The sequence below is a fragment of the Panthera pardus genome, unplaced genomic scaffold (genome assembly GCF_024362965.1).
Source record: "Panthera pardus isolate Hobbes unplaced genomic scaffold, ASM2436296v1 HiC_scaffold_21, whole genome shotgun sequence".
Lineage (NCBI taxonomy): Eukaryota > Metazoa > Chordata > Mammalia > Carnivora > Felidae > Panthera > Panthera pardus.
Window position 1 is genome coordinate 52983556 of NW_026526777.1, and position 16204 is coordinate 52999759.

The 16204-nt window shown below is 45.4% G+C and overlaps 1 protein-coding gene and 1 long non-coding RNA gene across 2 annotated transcripts; one reads left to right on the plus strand and one right to left on the minus strand.

The window, feature by feature from the left end:
* Window positions 1-4548: 4548 nt before the first annotated feature.
* LOC128778855 (uncharacterized) lies at window positions 4549-5161 on the minus strand. The gene is made up of 2 exons (XR_008424662.1): window positions 5049-5161; window positions 4549-4969 (listed from the first exon to the last, which is right to left on the minus strand). It is a non-coding gene; the product is annotated as an uncharacterized LOC128778855 (long non-coding RNA).
* Window positions 5162-5363: 202 nt separating this feature from the next.
* Window positions 5364-15548, plus strand: SERPINC1 (serpin family C member 1). Its single transcript, XM_019425316.2, has 7 exons — window positions 5364-5505; window positions 7478-7844; window positions 8121-8336; window positions 9177-9314; window positions 11052-11442; window positions 12496-12560; window positions 15295-15548. The coding sequence occupies exons 1-7, from the start codon at window positions 5465-5467 to the stop codon at window positions 15469-15471; spliced, it is 1395 nt and encodes a 464-aa protein (XP_019280861.1). The 5' UTR covers window positions 5364-5464; the 3' UTR covers window positions 15472-15548.
* The last annotated feature ends 656 nt before the right edge of the window (window positions 15549-16204 follow it).

The following is a 16204-nucleotide window of genomic DNA, read 5'->3' on the forward strand; positions in this document are numbered from 1 at the left end:
TGCTTAGGAGCTGCTTCTGAGCCTAGAGGCAAGGCTAGGGAAAGGGGAATTTGTTCATTTTGTTACTGAACTTGAAGGCAGCATTCACACTTTTTTAAGTGTATTATTTTGAGAGAGAGAATGCGCACAAGTGGGGCAGGAGCAGAGAGAGGGAGATAGGATCCAAAGCAGGCTCCACGCTGTCAGTGCAGAGCCTGGTGCGAGGCTCAAACTCCTGAACCATGAACCATGAGATCACAACCTGAGCCGAAGTCTGACACTTAACCGACTGAGCCACCCAGGTGCCCCTGAACTTTAAGGGAGTGTTTAAAAAAAGAGAGGGTGACTGAATGCTATATTCTTTCCTCTCTGTGGCCCCTAACACAGCAAAGCACAGAGAGGCCCTGGTTACCACTTGGAAAATGAAGTCTGCCTCCAATTGCAGAAATGGTTAGAAGTCACCAGGAAAATTTTGATTTAAACATATTTGTATATATCTAAATATAAACAATTGTTAAAACATGACAGAATATTGACGATTCTGTGGGTGGGAGGGGGAAACCCAGATTTGTTTGCCCAACTTTTTTTCCCTTTCCTCATCAAACCAGTCTGAGATGAACTAAGAGGAAAGGGGTTTCGGGGTCATGAAAGTCTAGACGGTAAAAAGGGAAGGGGTGCTGTGTGAGACCCAGCGACTACGCTGATGTTAAAGACACCCAAGACCAATTGAAAATCTCGTTTGGGGGGGCGCCTGACTTCGGCTCAGGTCACGATCTCACGGCCTGTGGGTTCGAGCCCTGCATTTGGGCTCTGTGCTGACAGCTCAGAGCCTGGAGCCTGCTTCAGATTTTGTGTGTGTGTGTCTCTCTCTCTGCCTCTCCCCAGCTTGTGCTCACTTTCTCTTGATAATAAATTTTTAAAAATTGTGTTTTAATTATTGAAAAAAAGAAAATCTTGTTTGGAATGTCCATCAGAGACAAATGCTTTCTAATAAAATATGTGTAACCAAGAAAGAAGGTGGAAGTCCTTGGGTTCATTCCTGGTCCTGGATTTGGAGGGAATCATAGACAAACTTTATAGAGAATATCCACAGGAGGAGAACCAGGTGGTGACATATAACCCCTGACCCAAGAACAACAATCGTACGCTGAGTTTTAATTTGGAGAGACAGACATTTTCTTCATATGTACCTTATAGGAGCACAAAACCCATGACACAGGCACACAAAGGGTCTGAATCTCAACTTTGCTAGCTTTGTAATTTGGGTCAAGTTCTTAACCCTTGTGAATAGCAGTTTTCTTATCTGTTAACTGGGCATAATAATATCTTCCTGGTATAGCTGACAAATGAATTATATAAGCTAATGCCTGTAAAGCACTTAGCATAGATCCTGGTGTATAGTGTTTTAAAGTGGCACCCATTCTGATAGTCATATTCAAAGATTTAAAGGATTTTACCTAAGCTAATGCAAAGTAATGGTTACATTATAGACCATGGAATAGTATACAGCCATTAGAAATTTTTTACCAGGCCGGGTGCACCTAAACACCTCTGTTCCACCTGTAGACACTGAACTGGGCGTCTCTCACTCTCCTTTTCTCCTTTGTTAGGAGCCCAGGGCTCATCCAGCTTCTAGATCCTCTCTGGTGCTGCCACCACCTTCATCGTGGCCTGGTTCTCCCCTCTCCCCAAGTCTCCATGGAATAAACACTGACACCCTTATTGCTCACAAAGTCCAGACTTGTATGAATAAGTGATACACGGGCATGTTAAAACGTAGAACGCTAGGGGCACTTGGGTGGCTCAGTTAAGCCTTTGGCTCTTGATTTCGGCTCAGGTCATGATCTCATGGTTCATTGGTTCGAGCCCAGCGTCAGTCTCTGTGCTGACAGTGCAGAGCCTGCTTGGGATTCTCTCTCTCTCCCCCTGTCTCCCTCAAAATAAATAAATTTTAAAAAGAGAAAGTAGAATATGAGTAAGGAGGTACATATTGACAAGTCTTGCTTCCTCCCCTGACTATCCACCCCTCACCCATATCATCTGCACTTTGTGATACAAAAGTAGCATACTAAACACTGACCTGCAGCTTGTTTTCTTTCCCACGTAATTATCCTGGAGATCTTCCATATCGGTTCAGAAAAAGGATCTTTATCCTTTTTGACAGTGGCATAATCTTCCAGTGGGGATATACCTTGGTTTATTTAACTAGTCCCCTATAGGTGGAAGTTGTTTCTCATCTTTTGCTATTGTTACCCATCGGTTACAGTTAGTAATCTCACTGACACCCATGCAGATGTATCTGTAGGATACATGGTATTTTTGACATGTATTGTCAAATTTCCCTTCAAAGTTACAGGATTCTGAAAAAAAAACCACCCAAAGTTACAGCATTCTGCACTCACTCCCCTTAGCAATGGGTACAAGGACCTATGTCCTCACACCCCAGCAGAAGAATGTGCCAGCTTAGTCTCTTTTAATTCTAATCATTTTCAGTGATAATCCTTTTCAGGGAATCAGATGAGAAATAACTGAGAAAGTACAGTGTTTAAAAAGTCTTGCAAAAGAATCGTGAGGGATAGTAAAATTAGCAGGTGGAAGTTTGATGAAAAACAATATATATACACTCTCAAGTTATCTGCCCACAAGATACTTATTTAACAGAAAAGGGAGGGAAGCCTGGGTGCCTCCATTGGTTAAAGCGTCCGACTTCGGCTCAGGTCACGATCTCACGGTTCGTGACTTTGAGACCCACGTTGGTCTCTGTGCTGACACTCTGGAGCCTGGAGCTGCTAAGAATTCTGTGTCTCCCTCTCTCTCTGCCCCTCCCCCGCCCATGCTCTGTCTTTCTCAAAAATATACATTAAAAATAATAATAATAAAATTAAAAATGTAAAATTGCAGTTTTATTGACAGAGAAAGAAAGTTGGCAGACACCATTGTAACCAAGTGATCAAAGTTAACATCACACCTGAAATGGAACAAATTGACATCATGTGTCTCCTGATATGATGCAGCGAGAAGGACACAATATCACTCTGTAGTATGCCTGCCCCCTAAAAGAGTATAACTCGAATCTAATCCTGAGGAAACCTCAGACAATACACAAATTGAGAGACATCCTTCAAAAATATTTGGCTTGTACTCTTAAAAAAATGACAAAAGAGAGCAACTTTTCCAAACTAGAAGACACTAGAAACATGACACCCTTTCAGCTAGATCCACCAGCTTACAGTAATTTGCCAAAATGACCAACACAAAGGGGAAGAGTAGAGTCACCCACTATATGTTCTGTAGGAAACGAACATGGGGTTCTGGGAAACACTGGGTTGTTCCTTTGGCCACATATAGGCAACTCTACAAGAAAGATGGTATTGTAGCCATCAAGGGGATAGGCACTGTGCTAAAAGGAATGCCTCATGAATGTTAACATGGCAAACCTGGAAAAGTCCACAATGTTACCCAGTGTGCTGTTGGCATTGTTGTAGACAAGTTAAGGGCAAGACTCTTGCCAAGAAAATTAATGTGTGTATTGAACATATTAAGCATTCTAAGTGCCGAGATTGCTCCCTGAAGCGTGAAGGAAAATCATTAGAAAAAGAAAGAAGCCAGACAAGACAGAGAGAAAGGTACTTGGGTTTAACTGAAGCACCAGCCTGCTCCACCCAGAGCACACTGGGAGAACCAAAGGAGTCTGAGCTGATGGAACCAATCCTCTGTGAACTCATGGCAGGATAGATGTAGAAAAAATAGAAGACCTCTGGGCTGTAAAAAAGAGAGACATGACAACTAAATGCGATGTGTGATGCTAGAAAAGGAGAACAAAATGGAGGTGGGAGGCACTAAATCAATGTCTCCCAAAGCGTGGGGACTTCCAGGGCTCCTTCGTGTATATGTGAAGTCTAACTTTTAATATATCATTAAAATTTTTTTAAATGCTTTGTTTTATTTTTGGGAGAGAGAGCATAAGCAGGAGAGTGGCAGAGAGAGAGGGAAATAGAGGATCCGAAGCAGCTCCAGGCTCTGCTCTGACAGCAGCGAGCCCAACGTGGGGCTCAAACTCACAAACCACAAGATCATGGCCCAAGCCGAAGTCAGACGCTCAACCGACTGAGCCATCCAGGTGCCCCTTAATATATAATTTTTAATAATATTTAGGTGTTATTTAGCAAGATTACAAGGGGATCCTGAGGGCAAAAGTTGAGTAGGACAATTGGCAAGCTTAAAATATGGCTTATAGATTTGAATATAATACTACATCATCGTCAGCTTTTCTGCCTTTGATCACTGTACTGTGGTCTGGTAAGTAAATCCTTGTTTTTAGAAACTTCACACTATTTAGGGATAAAGGGACATTAGATCTGCAACTTACTCCCAACTAGCACAGAAAAATAATAATATGTATTACATATATAATATATGAATTCCTATGAGTATACCACCCTCAAAGAATCTTTAATCACACAAAAGGAGGCATGCTTATCCTGTGAGTACTGTTGCAGCAATCCTTATGGTACTGTTTTTGGCCATTTAGGAAGAGGAAAATAAAAATACACCTGCCCTTTATCCCCCTTAGTTTAAATTCATTTAATCTCCCCAATAACTAAAATAAGTAAAAATAACAATATATACAAAGAAATAGGATTTGGTTTCTTTGCTTTTAAAGAAGTATTTCAGGGGTGCCTGGCTGGCTCGGTTGGTAGGACATGTGACTCTTGATCTCGGGGTGCGAGTTCAAGCCCCATGCTGGATGTAGATTACTTTAAAATAAAATCTTTAAAAAAAAAATAAAGAAATATTTCAGCAGTAGCTTGTGTGTTTTTTTACCTGCCTCATACTTTGTCTCCTGATCCCCCAGTGGGATCAATTACTCCCTTGTGAGTCCTCGTCTGCGTCACGGACATGTTGGCTCTTAGAATCCTGAAGGCAGTACTTGTTTCAGAACACGCTCCCCTCTGACTAGATATTATGGACTCTTTCTCCTGAAAGAGAGCTGTGAAAGAGAGCATATTACACTGAGCAGGTGGAAAGCTAGAAGTTTCTGGACATTCGATTTGACTAGTTATATTCACCTATTTTCTGTCTCCTCGTTTCGATAACCAGGGGGAAAAGAAATTCCTGAAAACAAACTTCTCCTCAGGCATTTTCTGACCAAGTTTGAATTTGTGAACATTCCTCCTTTTCCTTTTCTGCGAAGATAAAGAAGAGAGTGAAGGAGTATGGGTAAGAAAGGTGGGCCTTGCCTTCCCTCGACCTGACTGAACTTTAAAACTTCTCTACTAATTAAACAACACGGGCCTGTACACTTTGCTTAACCCTGGAAGCTGGTCATCAGCCTTTGACCTCAGTTTTCCCCTCGTCACCAGTTCCCTCCCCCACCCGAGCTTCTGGAACCTCAGTCAGATTTAGAGGAAAGAACCAGTTTTCAGAGGGATTGCCTCAGAACACACTATCTCCACTCGCCCGGCCCCGTGGAAGATTAGCAACCATGTTTTCCAATGAGATAGGAACTGTAGCTGCTGGAAAAAGGTAAGAGAGGCGAGTTTTCTCTTTCGCATGCCCTCATTGGGTTTTCTGACTTTTGAAGGGTGGCCTCGACACCTTTGAGAAAACCAGGCCCTCTCCCTGGGTAGTTACAAAAAAAGATGTGTTTGGAAGACGTCATGCCAAGTGCCCTCCCTCCCACTCCCTCTTGGGGTAAGCCACACCTTGGGCTCTTAGCTCAAGAAACCGGGCATGTCTTCCCTGTGTCACAGCTGTGGCAGCGCCAGCCCTCACGGCAGCCGGGAGACGCTCCGGGGGAAATTCCCAGGCCCACCAGACAGCTGAAAAGAGGGCAAATTTAACCTATTTAACCTGTGAGGACCTCCTAACTCCTTTTTTCCTTCTCCTCCAGCTTGGTTGCCTCCCCCCCCCCCCCCCCCCCCCACTCCAAGATCTCAGTGACCTTTGGCTGAAGGATAGCAGCTCTGTCCCCTTGCCTCACGGCGAGGTCCCCTCCTCCCTCGATATCACACACATTCCCTTCCTGACCCGGGTTGTTCTGGGGGGCTGGAAGTGAGGCCGGGGCACACCGTATTGGTGATTCTTTCCCCCACGAACAAAGCTCCCAGATCCCCCTCAGCCTCCACTTGTATTTCCAAACGTGGCTGAGGGACCAAACAGGAAACAAAAGGCGAGCAAGACAGGGAGATGCATGGCAAGGGTCTCTGTCTCTGCTTCTTCACCCCGCCTCCTAAATCACCCTGAGCGGCTCCCATCTTCTCTCCCACTCCGTGCCTCGATTCTTAAAGGGCCGCAGAGTTTGCCTCGTCTCACGCAAGAAGCCAAGTCCCCCTCGGCGGTCCCCAGCTTCCGCAGCCCAACACTTGCCAGCAGGCCACCTCAGAGAGTCCTCTCAGCACTGTGTGCGTGTCTTTTTCTGCCGGGGGAAGGCTCAGTACCCACACGGACTCCCAAGTCAACCAGAGGAAGCCCCTGGTCTTTCTACAAAAATATTACAAGAGTTTATGCCTTGGTTTGCTTAACCGAGTGTTCCAATTTTCCTAGTTTGCCAGTCTCGTGATCTCACTTTTTTTGTTTTTAAGTTAAGATTAATTTCATTTGCTTTTAGTGAACCCCTGTTGGCAACTATGAAAATTTCCAGGCAGAGAAATGATGAGGGCCTGAACTAAGGCAGTGAGAGAGCCAGGGAACAGAATTAATGGAATCCAGGGTCTGACTAGAGAGGGTTTTCGAGGGAGGAATCCAGAGAGCCCGCCAGCTTTCTGGGTTGGATGTCAGCATGCGCGAGGGGCCCATTTGTTGCTTTGGAGGATGTAGAAGGAGAAGCAGGTGGGCGGGTGACAGTTGCAAGTGCAGTTTGGTCGTTTTTCACTAAGGAATCTTCGGGCCGTCCGGGAGGAATTGTCCAGCAACCGATCGGTCTGGAGCTCCTTGGGAGGTTAGGGCTGGAGCTAGAGGCCTGGGGAGGCTCCAGCACACAGATGGTGCTTTGCCCTGTTCATTCCCTCTCACCCCGTTGTATGACTGAAATCTCTGCTGCATCAGTCAAGATCCTTCCGATCTCTCAACATCCAGGTGACATTCACGCCATTTCTGAGGCCTTTCCTAAACAGCTTCTGCCAATGGCTCCTCCCACCGCCCTAAGTTTTCACTGGACACTGAAGTCCCCTGCCTGTCACATGTGCGTGCCCCATCTCACCAACGGAAGCTTTGCATTCTTTATTTCTCCCAGCCTTGGGCACACGGTACTTTATAACCATCAGTCGCTTCAATAGTTGATTTTAATTTTAGCATGACTATGTCCAGGCGAGTAGAACTATCCTCTTGCAAGGAGTCCAGGACCGGGCTTGTCCTGGCCCCTTGTACTTTGCAAAGGTTTGGGCCCTCCTCCTGGCCAGGTGGGCTGGAATCCCATGCTTCACTGGGGCAAGTCTGTGATGGGCAGTGGGGATAGTTTTCCCAGCTTAGCTTAACTCAGCTTTCTGTCTCCCTATAGGAGGATATGTCTTCTCTCCTTGCTCATTGGCCTCTGGGGCTGCGTGACCTGTCACTGGAGCCCCGTGGAGGACATCTGCACAGCCAAGCCTCGGGACATTCCTGTGAATCCCATGTGCATCTACCGTTCCCCAGAGAAGAAGGCAATGGAGGATGAGGGCTCAGAGCAGAAGATCCCCGAGGCCACCAACCGGCGGGTTTGGGAACTGTCCAAGGCCAATTCCCGCTTCGCCACTGCCTTCTATCAGCACCTGGCCGACTCCAAGAATGACAATGACAACATCTTCCTATCGCCCCTGAGTATCTCCACAGCTTTTGCTATGACCAAGCTGGGTGCCTGTGACAATACCCTCAAGCAGCTGATGGAGGTACAATCCGAAGTCTTTCTGCCTCATTACCGGACACGCAAGAAAACACGTATTGGTCTGGAGCCTGTTAGAGACTCTCTTTGTGTCTTTACCCTTCCTCCTCCCTCCCCTTTTTTCTCCTTTTATCCACATACTCATTTAGAAAACAGGGGCCGTTCCAGGCGCTGTGCTCGAAGGAGCTCACAACTGAGGTGGCTGTAGATAGGGGGCTAACCAGTGTTGTGTTCACCACCATGTTAGCCAGGCTTTTCCACCGTTTTCTTTTGGCTTCTACAGGTTTTTAAGTTTGATACCATCTCCGAGAAAACATCTGATCAGGTGCACTTTTTCTTCGCCAAACTGAACTGCCGACTCTATCGAAAAGCCAACAAATCCTCTGAGCTAGTATCAGCCAACCGCCTTTTTGGAGACAAATCCCTTACCTTCAACGAGACCTATCAGGACATCAGTGAGGTGGTATATGGGGCCAAGCTCCAGCCCCTGGACTTCAAGGTGAGTTGCAGACGTCATCCCTGACCTCAGAGTTCTTTCTCTCCACTCAGCTTGAGAGGACGGGGAGGCAGGATCCAGGATCCAAACTAACACAGCTCTGCTAGTTGAAGGCAGGCTGGGGGGTGGGGAACGACCGAAAGTCAGAAAGAACCTCTGGAATATATTTTCTTGCTTGAAACCTGAGAAATCAGTGGTATCTATGGCTTAGATTGCAGTAGTTGCTCTGAGAAAGTGGTATAAATAATAAATTCTTCATTTTGTCCACCAGGACCAAAAAGTATTCTGGAGATGCCAGTTCTACAAGGCTCCTTATTTAATTTTTGAAAGTTACCATGGTCAAATAAAATTGGTGTATGGTGCGTGCTGTATTCTCCTCTTGGAGATTCATGAAGTGCCTATTAGGTCTTCTGAGAAGTCCTGCAACAAAGAAATCTATTGGTTCTATTCAATCAGCGTCTCTCAATTTTTTTTTTTTTTTTTTTTTTTTTTGGACCACATGGGCATCCTCTTTGCCCCTCATCCCTGCATGACTCATTAGTTTCCCACAGAGCATATCAGAGAAAATAACATTTTGTTTTCTTTTTCCCACACTATTTTCTTTTCTGTTCCTTTATTCCTGTTTCTCTTTCTTTCTCTTTCTTCTGTTAATATTTACTAACCATGTGGAAGATTCCTGGCATTACACTAGACATGTGAGTCTCCCCAACCTGAGTTAGAGTGATCGCTTGGCCAAACGGTGGGAAAGGGCAGAGGGCTGATGAATAAAATAAACTGCTGTGTGGGGAAGTGGAGAAGCCCACTGAAACACGGGTGAGTAGGTTTGTTTCCTATCCTCCTCAGGAAAATCCAGAGCAGTCCAGAATGACCATCAACAAATGGGTATCCAATAAGACCGAAGGGCGTATCACTGATGTCGTTCCCCCAGAAGCCATCGACGAGCTCACTGTACTGGTGCTGGTCAACACCATTTACTTCAAGGTACTCAAAGTGGCCCTGAACAGACAGGCCCAAAGAACTTGCTCTTGTTCTCCAGCTCACTTTCTTTCACACCACGGGGCAGTAGGTAGATCTTCTCTGAGAAATGGTCGGCGCGTGGCCTGGGAAGAAATACAGATTTACCGACAGTCTAGAACCACGTCTAAGGCCGTGGCCGCTGGTCTGAAGTCTGGGAGTGCCTGGTAGTGTCTCCGGACCCAAGGAAGCCATGCACACGCTCACAAACTTAGCTGGTCCAGCTGCAAAGCGTGCATGGTGATGAACTCTCATATCCATGTGACCATTTTTTTGCTATCCATTTAACTCCATTTTGAAATCTGGAACAACATGACAGACTCTATTGACAGTCCTCAGGGCTGAGATTTTCTCCATCATCTGGACCACCTTCCAGAGTGACTCAAAGTTCCCCTTGCCTGAAGCTTCAGAACCTCTAGGCTCACCTCAAACTTTGCAGAGTCCCTGTGATTTGATAGTGCAGATGCTTTTATCTTTCTCAGAGAACCAAGAGTTCTGAAGACTGTTTAGACTTCATATATTTAGGAAGGGGAATGAGGGAATAAATAGATCACTGGTACTTGGGAGGGCCACAAGTTTCAGACAGGCGGATTTGCGGCACATTTGCCCATCCTGGGCTGTGCTCCACGTGCATTCTTACCCCCGCACAGGGCCCAGGAGGTTAGTCGGTCACTGCTGTTGCCAACCACTTTGTCTCTTGGGGCCTCCCTCTCCCCAAGAGTGGAGTAGGTTGTATTTACACAATGTGTACTGCCCTCTACAGTTTACAGAACACTTTGCTATTTATTAGCCCTCTTTATTCTCACAAGATCATAAATGAGACCTTGGGCCTCTCAGATTACTTAGTTTAAATCCTGGCTCTTCCATTTCTGCTGTGTGAACTCAGTTGAGTTACCTGAGACCATCCTATGCCTTGACTACTGCGTCTATAAAATGGTAATAATGATACACCTACCTCACAGGGTTACTGAGGGGACTGAATAAGTGAATGCATGTAAAACACTGGCACACAGTAAGCATCCTGCAGATATGAGCAATCGCCAGCTCTTAACTTTACAAATGAGGACCCACCACTCAGAGTTAAATGACATGTCCCCAAATCAATGAGCCAGAAAATGACAAAGAATAATCACAGCTCAGAAATTTCAGAGGGGTGTCTTGAATCCCAGGGACCCTCCCTCTTTGAGTAGGAAGTTAGCCAGTACTCACTCTCTGCCTGGCAGGGTTCCTGAATGCTATCCCCCACCCCACCCCCAAACCCACCAGGTTATTATCTGCGTTTGGCCTTTATTTATCAGGGGTGGAGTCTAGCATTTTGGAGGATGGCCTTTGAGAAAGAGGCTGCTGGGAGGCAGAAAGCAAAAGGCAATAAGATTTAAACTCAAAAAGATGCTTGTGGAGAGGCCAGTAAGTTGTTCTTGGTTTTAGTTTTTATTTTTCTAGTTATAAAAGCAAAGGAAGAGCCACTGCAGAAAATCTGGGAAATACAGAAAAGTTTACAGAAAAAAACACTCATAATTCCATCATTCCGACATAGTCATTGTTAACCTTTTCATGCATATCCCTCTAATCTTTTTTCCTAATAATTCTGCTAACATATTTGCAGGAAAAAATAATGTGACAATTTCCCATGTCAATATTCTCCTACGGATGTCTTTGGTCTTCCTGCTTTGTGACTCTCTCCCGCCTCGTGTCTCCTCCCAGGGCCTGTGGAAGTCGAAGTTCAGCCCCGAGAACACAAGGAAGGAACTGTTCTACAAGGCTGATGGGGAGTCGTGTTCGGCGTCCATGATGTACCAGGAAGGCAAGTTCCACTACCGGCGAGTGGCAGAAGGCACCCAGGTGCTCGAGCTGCCCTTCAAGGGCGATGACATCACCATGGTGCTCATCCTGCCCAAGCCCGAGAAGAGCCTGGCCAAGGTGGAGCAGGAGCTCACCCCGGAGGTGCTGCAGGAATGGCTGGATGAGACAGCGGAGACCCTGCTGGTGGTCCACATGCCCCGCTTCCGCATCGAGGACAGCTTCAGCGTGAAGGAGCAGCTGCAAGACATGGGCCTCGTGGACCTGTTCAACCCTGAGAAGTCCAAGCTCCCAGGTGAGCCTAGGAAGGACGTTCCTCTTCCCTCTGCTCCCCTCCCCCAAGGCAGTCTGGGCCAAGGTGAAAAAACTGGGGAAAGAGCAGAAAAGAGCAATGGGTGAGGACACCTGGACTCTCATCCCAGTTCCACTGCTAACTCAGGGAGCCCCCTTCCTTCCCAAGGTCTGCTTCCTCTTCTGTAGACCGGGGAGTTTGCACTTGGCTCTCCATGGGCCCAGCTGACACAGGAATCCTTTGAGTCTGTAACTGATACGGGGGATTGGCCAGGTGGTAAAGAACTTGAAAAGACATCGGAATTCAAAGCAAAGATCCGATTCAGAGCTGGAGACATCTTGGGCCCAGCAAATAGGCATTAAGAGCCCTTCACCTGATATTCCAAAGGGCTCATGAGTTTTCCTTGAGGTCACTTGGACAACAGATGTGGCCAGACTTCTCTAGCTGTGAGACTTCAGTAACAGTGTTCTGTTGTTTTGGTTCCTCCAATCCACCATTCTTTAAAAATATGGTTTAAAATATCTTTTTAGAAAAGAGGTTAACAATGTCAGGTAATTGGGTTTGCCTTTAAGGGGCTGTCTTTAAATGAGGTCTAACCAGGGGCACCTGGCTGGCTCAGTCTGAAAAGCATGTAACTCTTGATCTTGGGGTTGTGTGAGCCCATGTTGGGTACAGAAATTACTTAAGTAAAACCTGGAAAAAATTTCAAACTACATCTGACCAACTTCCCTCTTGAAAACATTGCCAGAGTGGAAAGAAAGACATTCCTACTAGGTGGAGTGAGTTTTTCTTCAAAAACAGAGTCCCCTGCTACCTTCCAAAAGCTGAAGCATAAGATTAAATTCACAGGAGTCGGGCTGAACAAGCCCAAAGTACTTTTTATTATTCTTAATATGTATTTATTTGTTTAGGGAGTATCATTAGGTGATGGTTCAGGATTTCTATTAAAAAAAAAAAAAGCAAACCAAAGGACCTCTTATTCAAACTGAATTTCTTTCTGTGTGTTGAAACCAACCTTTCCCGTTTTCGTAGAACATTCTCTGGTCTTCCTTCTAGGTATTGTTGCAGAAGGCCGGAGTGACCTCTACGTCTCAGATGCATTCCATAAGGCCTTTCTTGAGGTGAGTATACCTCCCTTTGCTCTCTCTTCTTATGCTGTTTCTTTATTCCCATGCTGCTTTATTTTTTAGTACATTGATAAGTCGTGCAATTTGTAACTTTGGAGTTCTTACACCACTTGGCCTTCTGGTCTGACAGCAGATGCACGAACAGCAGAACACGACTGTAGAAAAAGGCATGTTTCCAGGGTCCTTCAAACCCCAAATCTGTAGCCCCCCTATCCATGAGGCCTCCAGAATACAGCCTTCCCCTGAAGCCCTCGTCTTCCTATTGTTCCACACTCCCTCCTGCTACTTCTGAAGCAGGAACACACACATTTAGGGGAGGGTGACACAGGAAGAGAAGCCAACAGAGGCTACTGAGTTCAGAGGAGGAGAACCAGGAGAGTCTGGGCTCGTGGAAACCCAGGGAGGAGCCTCAAGAAAACAGTTATCTAGTAACAAGATTGAAGAGTGACGACAGGTTACCATTCCCCGAGGAATTTAGACAGAACAGTGGGGGCACATGCCTAATCGTAATCGGTGAAGAGCAAACGGAGGGTAATGAGGAGCTGATGAGTATGGGCCATATCCTAGAGTGTGTTACAGAAAACTAGAGTTTTAGACTACCTGGCAAAACACGAAGTTAGGTGGTCAAATAAATGCATATCCTCTTCTTGGGAAATTAACAACGCACGCTGCCATTTTGGCATCTAAGGAGTTCCATGGTGAAAAAAATGGTTCAGTATTGCTTAACCTACCAGAAGGGAGGTGGGTGGGGGAATGGGTGAAACAGGTGATGGGGATTAAGGAGGGCACTTGTCATGAGGAGCACCAGGTGATGTGTGGAATTGTTGAATCACTATATTGTATGCTTGAAACTAATATAACACTGTGTGTTAACTAGCTGGAATTGGAATAAAAACTTAAAAAAATATACTGCTGAACCTAGTGTTTCCCCAAGTCAGGTGCCCATGGAACTCTTTACTAGAGGAATAGCTATGTAAAGCCTTTAGAAATTCTGGTTCTCAAATACTGAACTATGGATCAACAGCATTAGTTAGGTGGGGAGCTTGACTCTTGGAGAATCTAGGATAGGGCCCGAGAATCAGCATATTTACAAAGGTCCTCAAGAGATTTTAATCCACAACTAAGTTTGGGAATCACTGTCCTTTGTGGGAACCAGGCTAAGAGGCAAATGACATGGCCAATTAGAGAAGGTCACAGGATTGAGGAAATCGCAAAGAAAGAAGGGTATAGTCAAAGGTTTCAGAGCCTGATACTAGTAAATACAGTTGCAGAGTCCAAGCTCAGTGGGAAAGTGTAGTTAGACGGAAAATGGAGAGATCAAAGAACAGAAGGAAGTCAGATTAATTGTATTAAGAGGAAATGCAATAGCTTGAAAAACAGAAGGTTAAGTCTGAGAGGATAGTGTCATTACTGTGATTTCACAGGTAATTCTGAGAGATGGCGAGTTTAAGGTGTGGCCATGGGGCCGGTTTGCTTAACTAGAGTGAAGGCAATGCTCATTGAGGCTGAGGGATGCAAAGTGGGAAGTTAGGGTGTTGAACGGGCCTCCTACCAAGGGATTTTAACTGCGTCAAATGCTAGCAGGAGTTAGGGTGGACAGAAAGGCTATGAGCTACGTGCCAAAATCTGCAATGTGGGGACATAATCCATGGGACAATAGATGTCCGTGACCTACAGGACAATAGCAAGAGCCGAGGGGTATATCTTAAATGTATTGAGATCAGAAGTGGGGATTTTACGTGAGTACCGGACTCATGGTTTTGGAAGCACAAATGACAGTACGGACCCCCTCTTCCATATGCATTATGAAGGGAAGAGCACTTAGGAAGACTGCAAGGGAAGCTATCCTCAGTATTTTAACTATGATTGAAAATCCTCTTCTAAGGACCCTAAAGAGAAGAGGTCGAGTCAGACACCCTTGAGGGCTTGGAGTTACCAGTAGGAAGAAGCAGAGGTCTGCGTTCATTTTATCCTCCATAGCCCACTAAACAACGGTACCAGGTTCCTCTGTAGCTCTTGGAACGCAGTTGCTTTCCTTGAAAACCTTGGGAAGCCAATATATAGGACCCCAACCGATTGGAGATCTCCTGGGAAGCCATTAGAAACCAGTCTGTGATTTGAGTAAGAAGATCCTGGCGTTGCAAAAGCTCCAGTCTGCTCATAAATCTAGTCCTAGAATGATCATGAAATAGCACAGGAAGATGGAAGGAAATAGAGAAGAAGAGTGACAGGGAGACACTATCTTCCACCAGCTCCACAAAGCTCAGGGATCTGACGTGCTTTCATTAAGAGGCAGGGACAGAGTTTTAGTGAGATCCTGGGTCAACAAGCAGAATTTTCTGAAAGTATCTCTCTGGTAATTCTGCTTATTAGCAAGTCAGAATACCAGTGTGTCAGACTGTTACTCCAAAAAACATCCCTCTCATCAGCCAGAAATGGGCCAACCTTGCGGGCATCCACATTCCTGGTCCAGGAGTTCTCTGAGTGGAACCCTTGCCCGTAGCATACAGCTCAAGGCTTGGAGGAACACAAGTGCTTATTACATCAATGTTCATTGGATGAAAGAATGAGTAAAAGTAGGGTTCTGGTGGGAATGCAACCTGACCCGAGTGTACTTTTCACTGGAAAACAAATAGCATTTTGAGGAACTGATGTGTCTGTGGATGACTGACCTGCCTGTGATGAACTGTAGCTAATGGAGAGGTTTTGTTTCCTACGTGGCCTGCAGGTAAATGAGGAAGGCAGCGAAGCAGCGGCAAGTACTGTCATTGGGATCGCAGGCCGTTCGCTGAACCCCAACAGGGTGACCTTCAAGGCCAACAGGCCCTTCCTGGTTCTTATAAGGGAAGTTGCTCTGAACACCATTATCTTCATGGGCAGAGTAGCCAACCCTTGTGTTAACTAAAGTGATCTTACTTTTTGCACCTCTTCCCGTTTTGGTTTGTGATAGAAGCAAAAAATAAATACAACTCCTCCCGATTATGAATGGACTCTGACACCTGAAATGAAGACAAGGAAAGGAGAAGTGGATATTCTTTTGGGCGTGTGGGAAAGTGAGTGCTTTCGATTGTTCTCTCTACCAGTGAGCACATCTGGGTCAAGAAAGTGAAGGAGGGAAATATGTCACTGCTGCGTCTTGAAAGATGGCAGGCGTCCTGAAAAGGCAGGGGGAGCCTGAAATGTCAGTATTCCCAACATGCTAAAAAAAGAAAAAAAAAATCCATAAATTTTAAATGAACATATCTCTATATACAGAGAAACCAGATATTCAGATCTGAGTATTAAACCATTTAATTCTCAAACCACTCACATGCATAATGTTCTTTTACACAGTGTTAAAATAAAGAGGAAAATGTATTTTTATACAAACAGAATTTCAAGTATACATTAATAGACTTTTCAAATTACTAACCAAGTTGCTAAGATTTCATTCACATTGTTCTTAAAGCTGTTCAACGAGAAAGCTTTTGCTAAACTGCTTTAAATATGTTTATATAAACCCATATCTTCACTCTTTTTCTGACTCTCCCTCCCCCCAACCCCAGTCTCTGCCCACCCTCCAGCCCTCCCCCCTCCCCCGACACAACAGGGCTTCTGGGGCTCTAGGAGACATGCAACCCCACCCAGGACTATTGGCT

Bases quoted from the DNA above. Each gene is read 5' to 3' on its own strand.
- SERPINC1 (XM_019425316.2), top strand. From the start codon at position 5,465: ATGTTTTCCAATGAGATAGGAACTGTAGCTGCTGGAAAAAG. The intron at 8,337-9,176 runs GTGAGTTGCAGA...TATCCTCCTCAG, and splicing joins TCCAGCCCCTGGACTTCAAG to GAAAATCCAGAGCAGTCCAG. The intron at 12,561-15,294 runs GTGAGTATACCT...CGTGGCCTGCAG, and splicing joins TCCATAAGGCCTTTCTTGAG to GTAAATGAGGAAGGCAGCGA.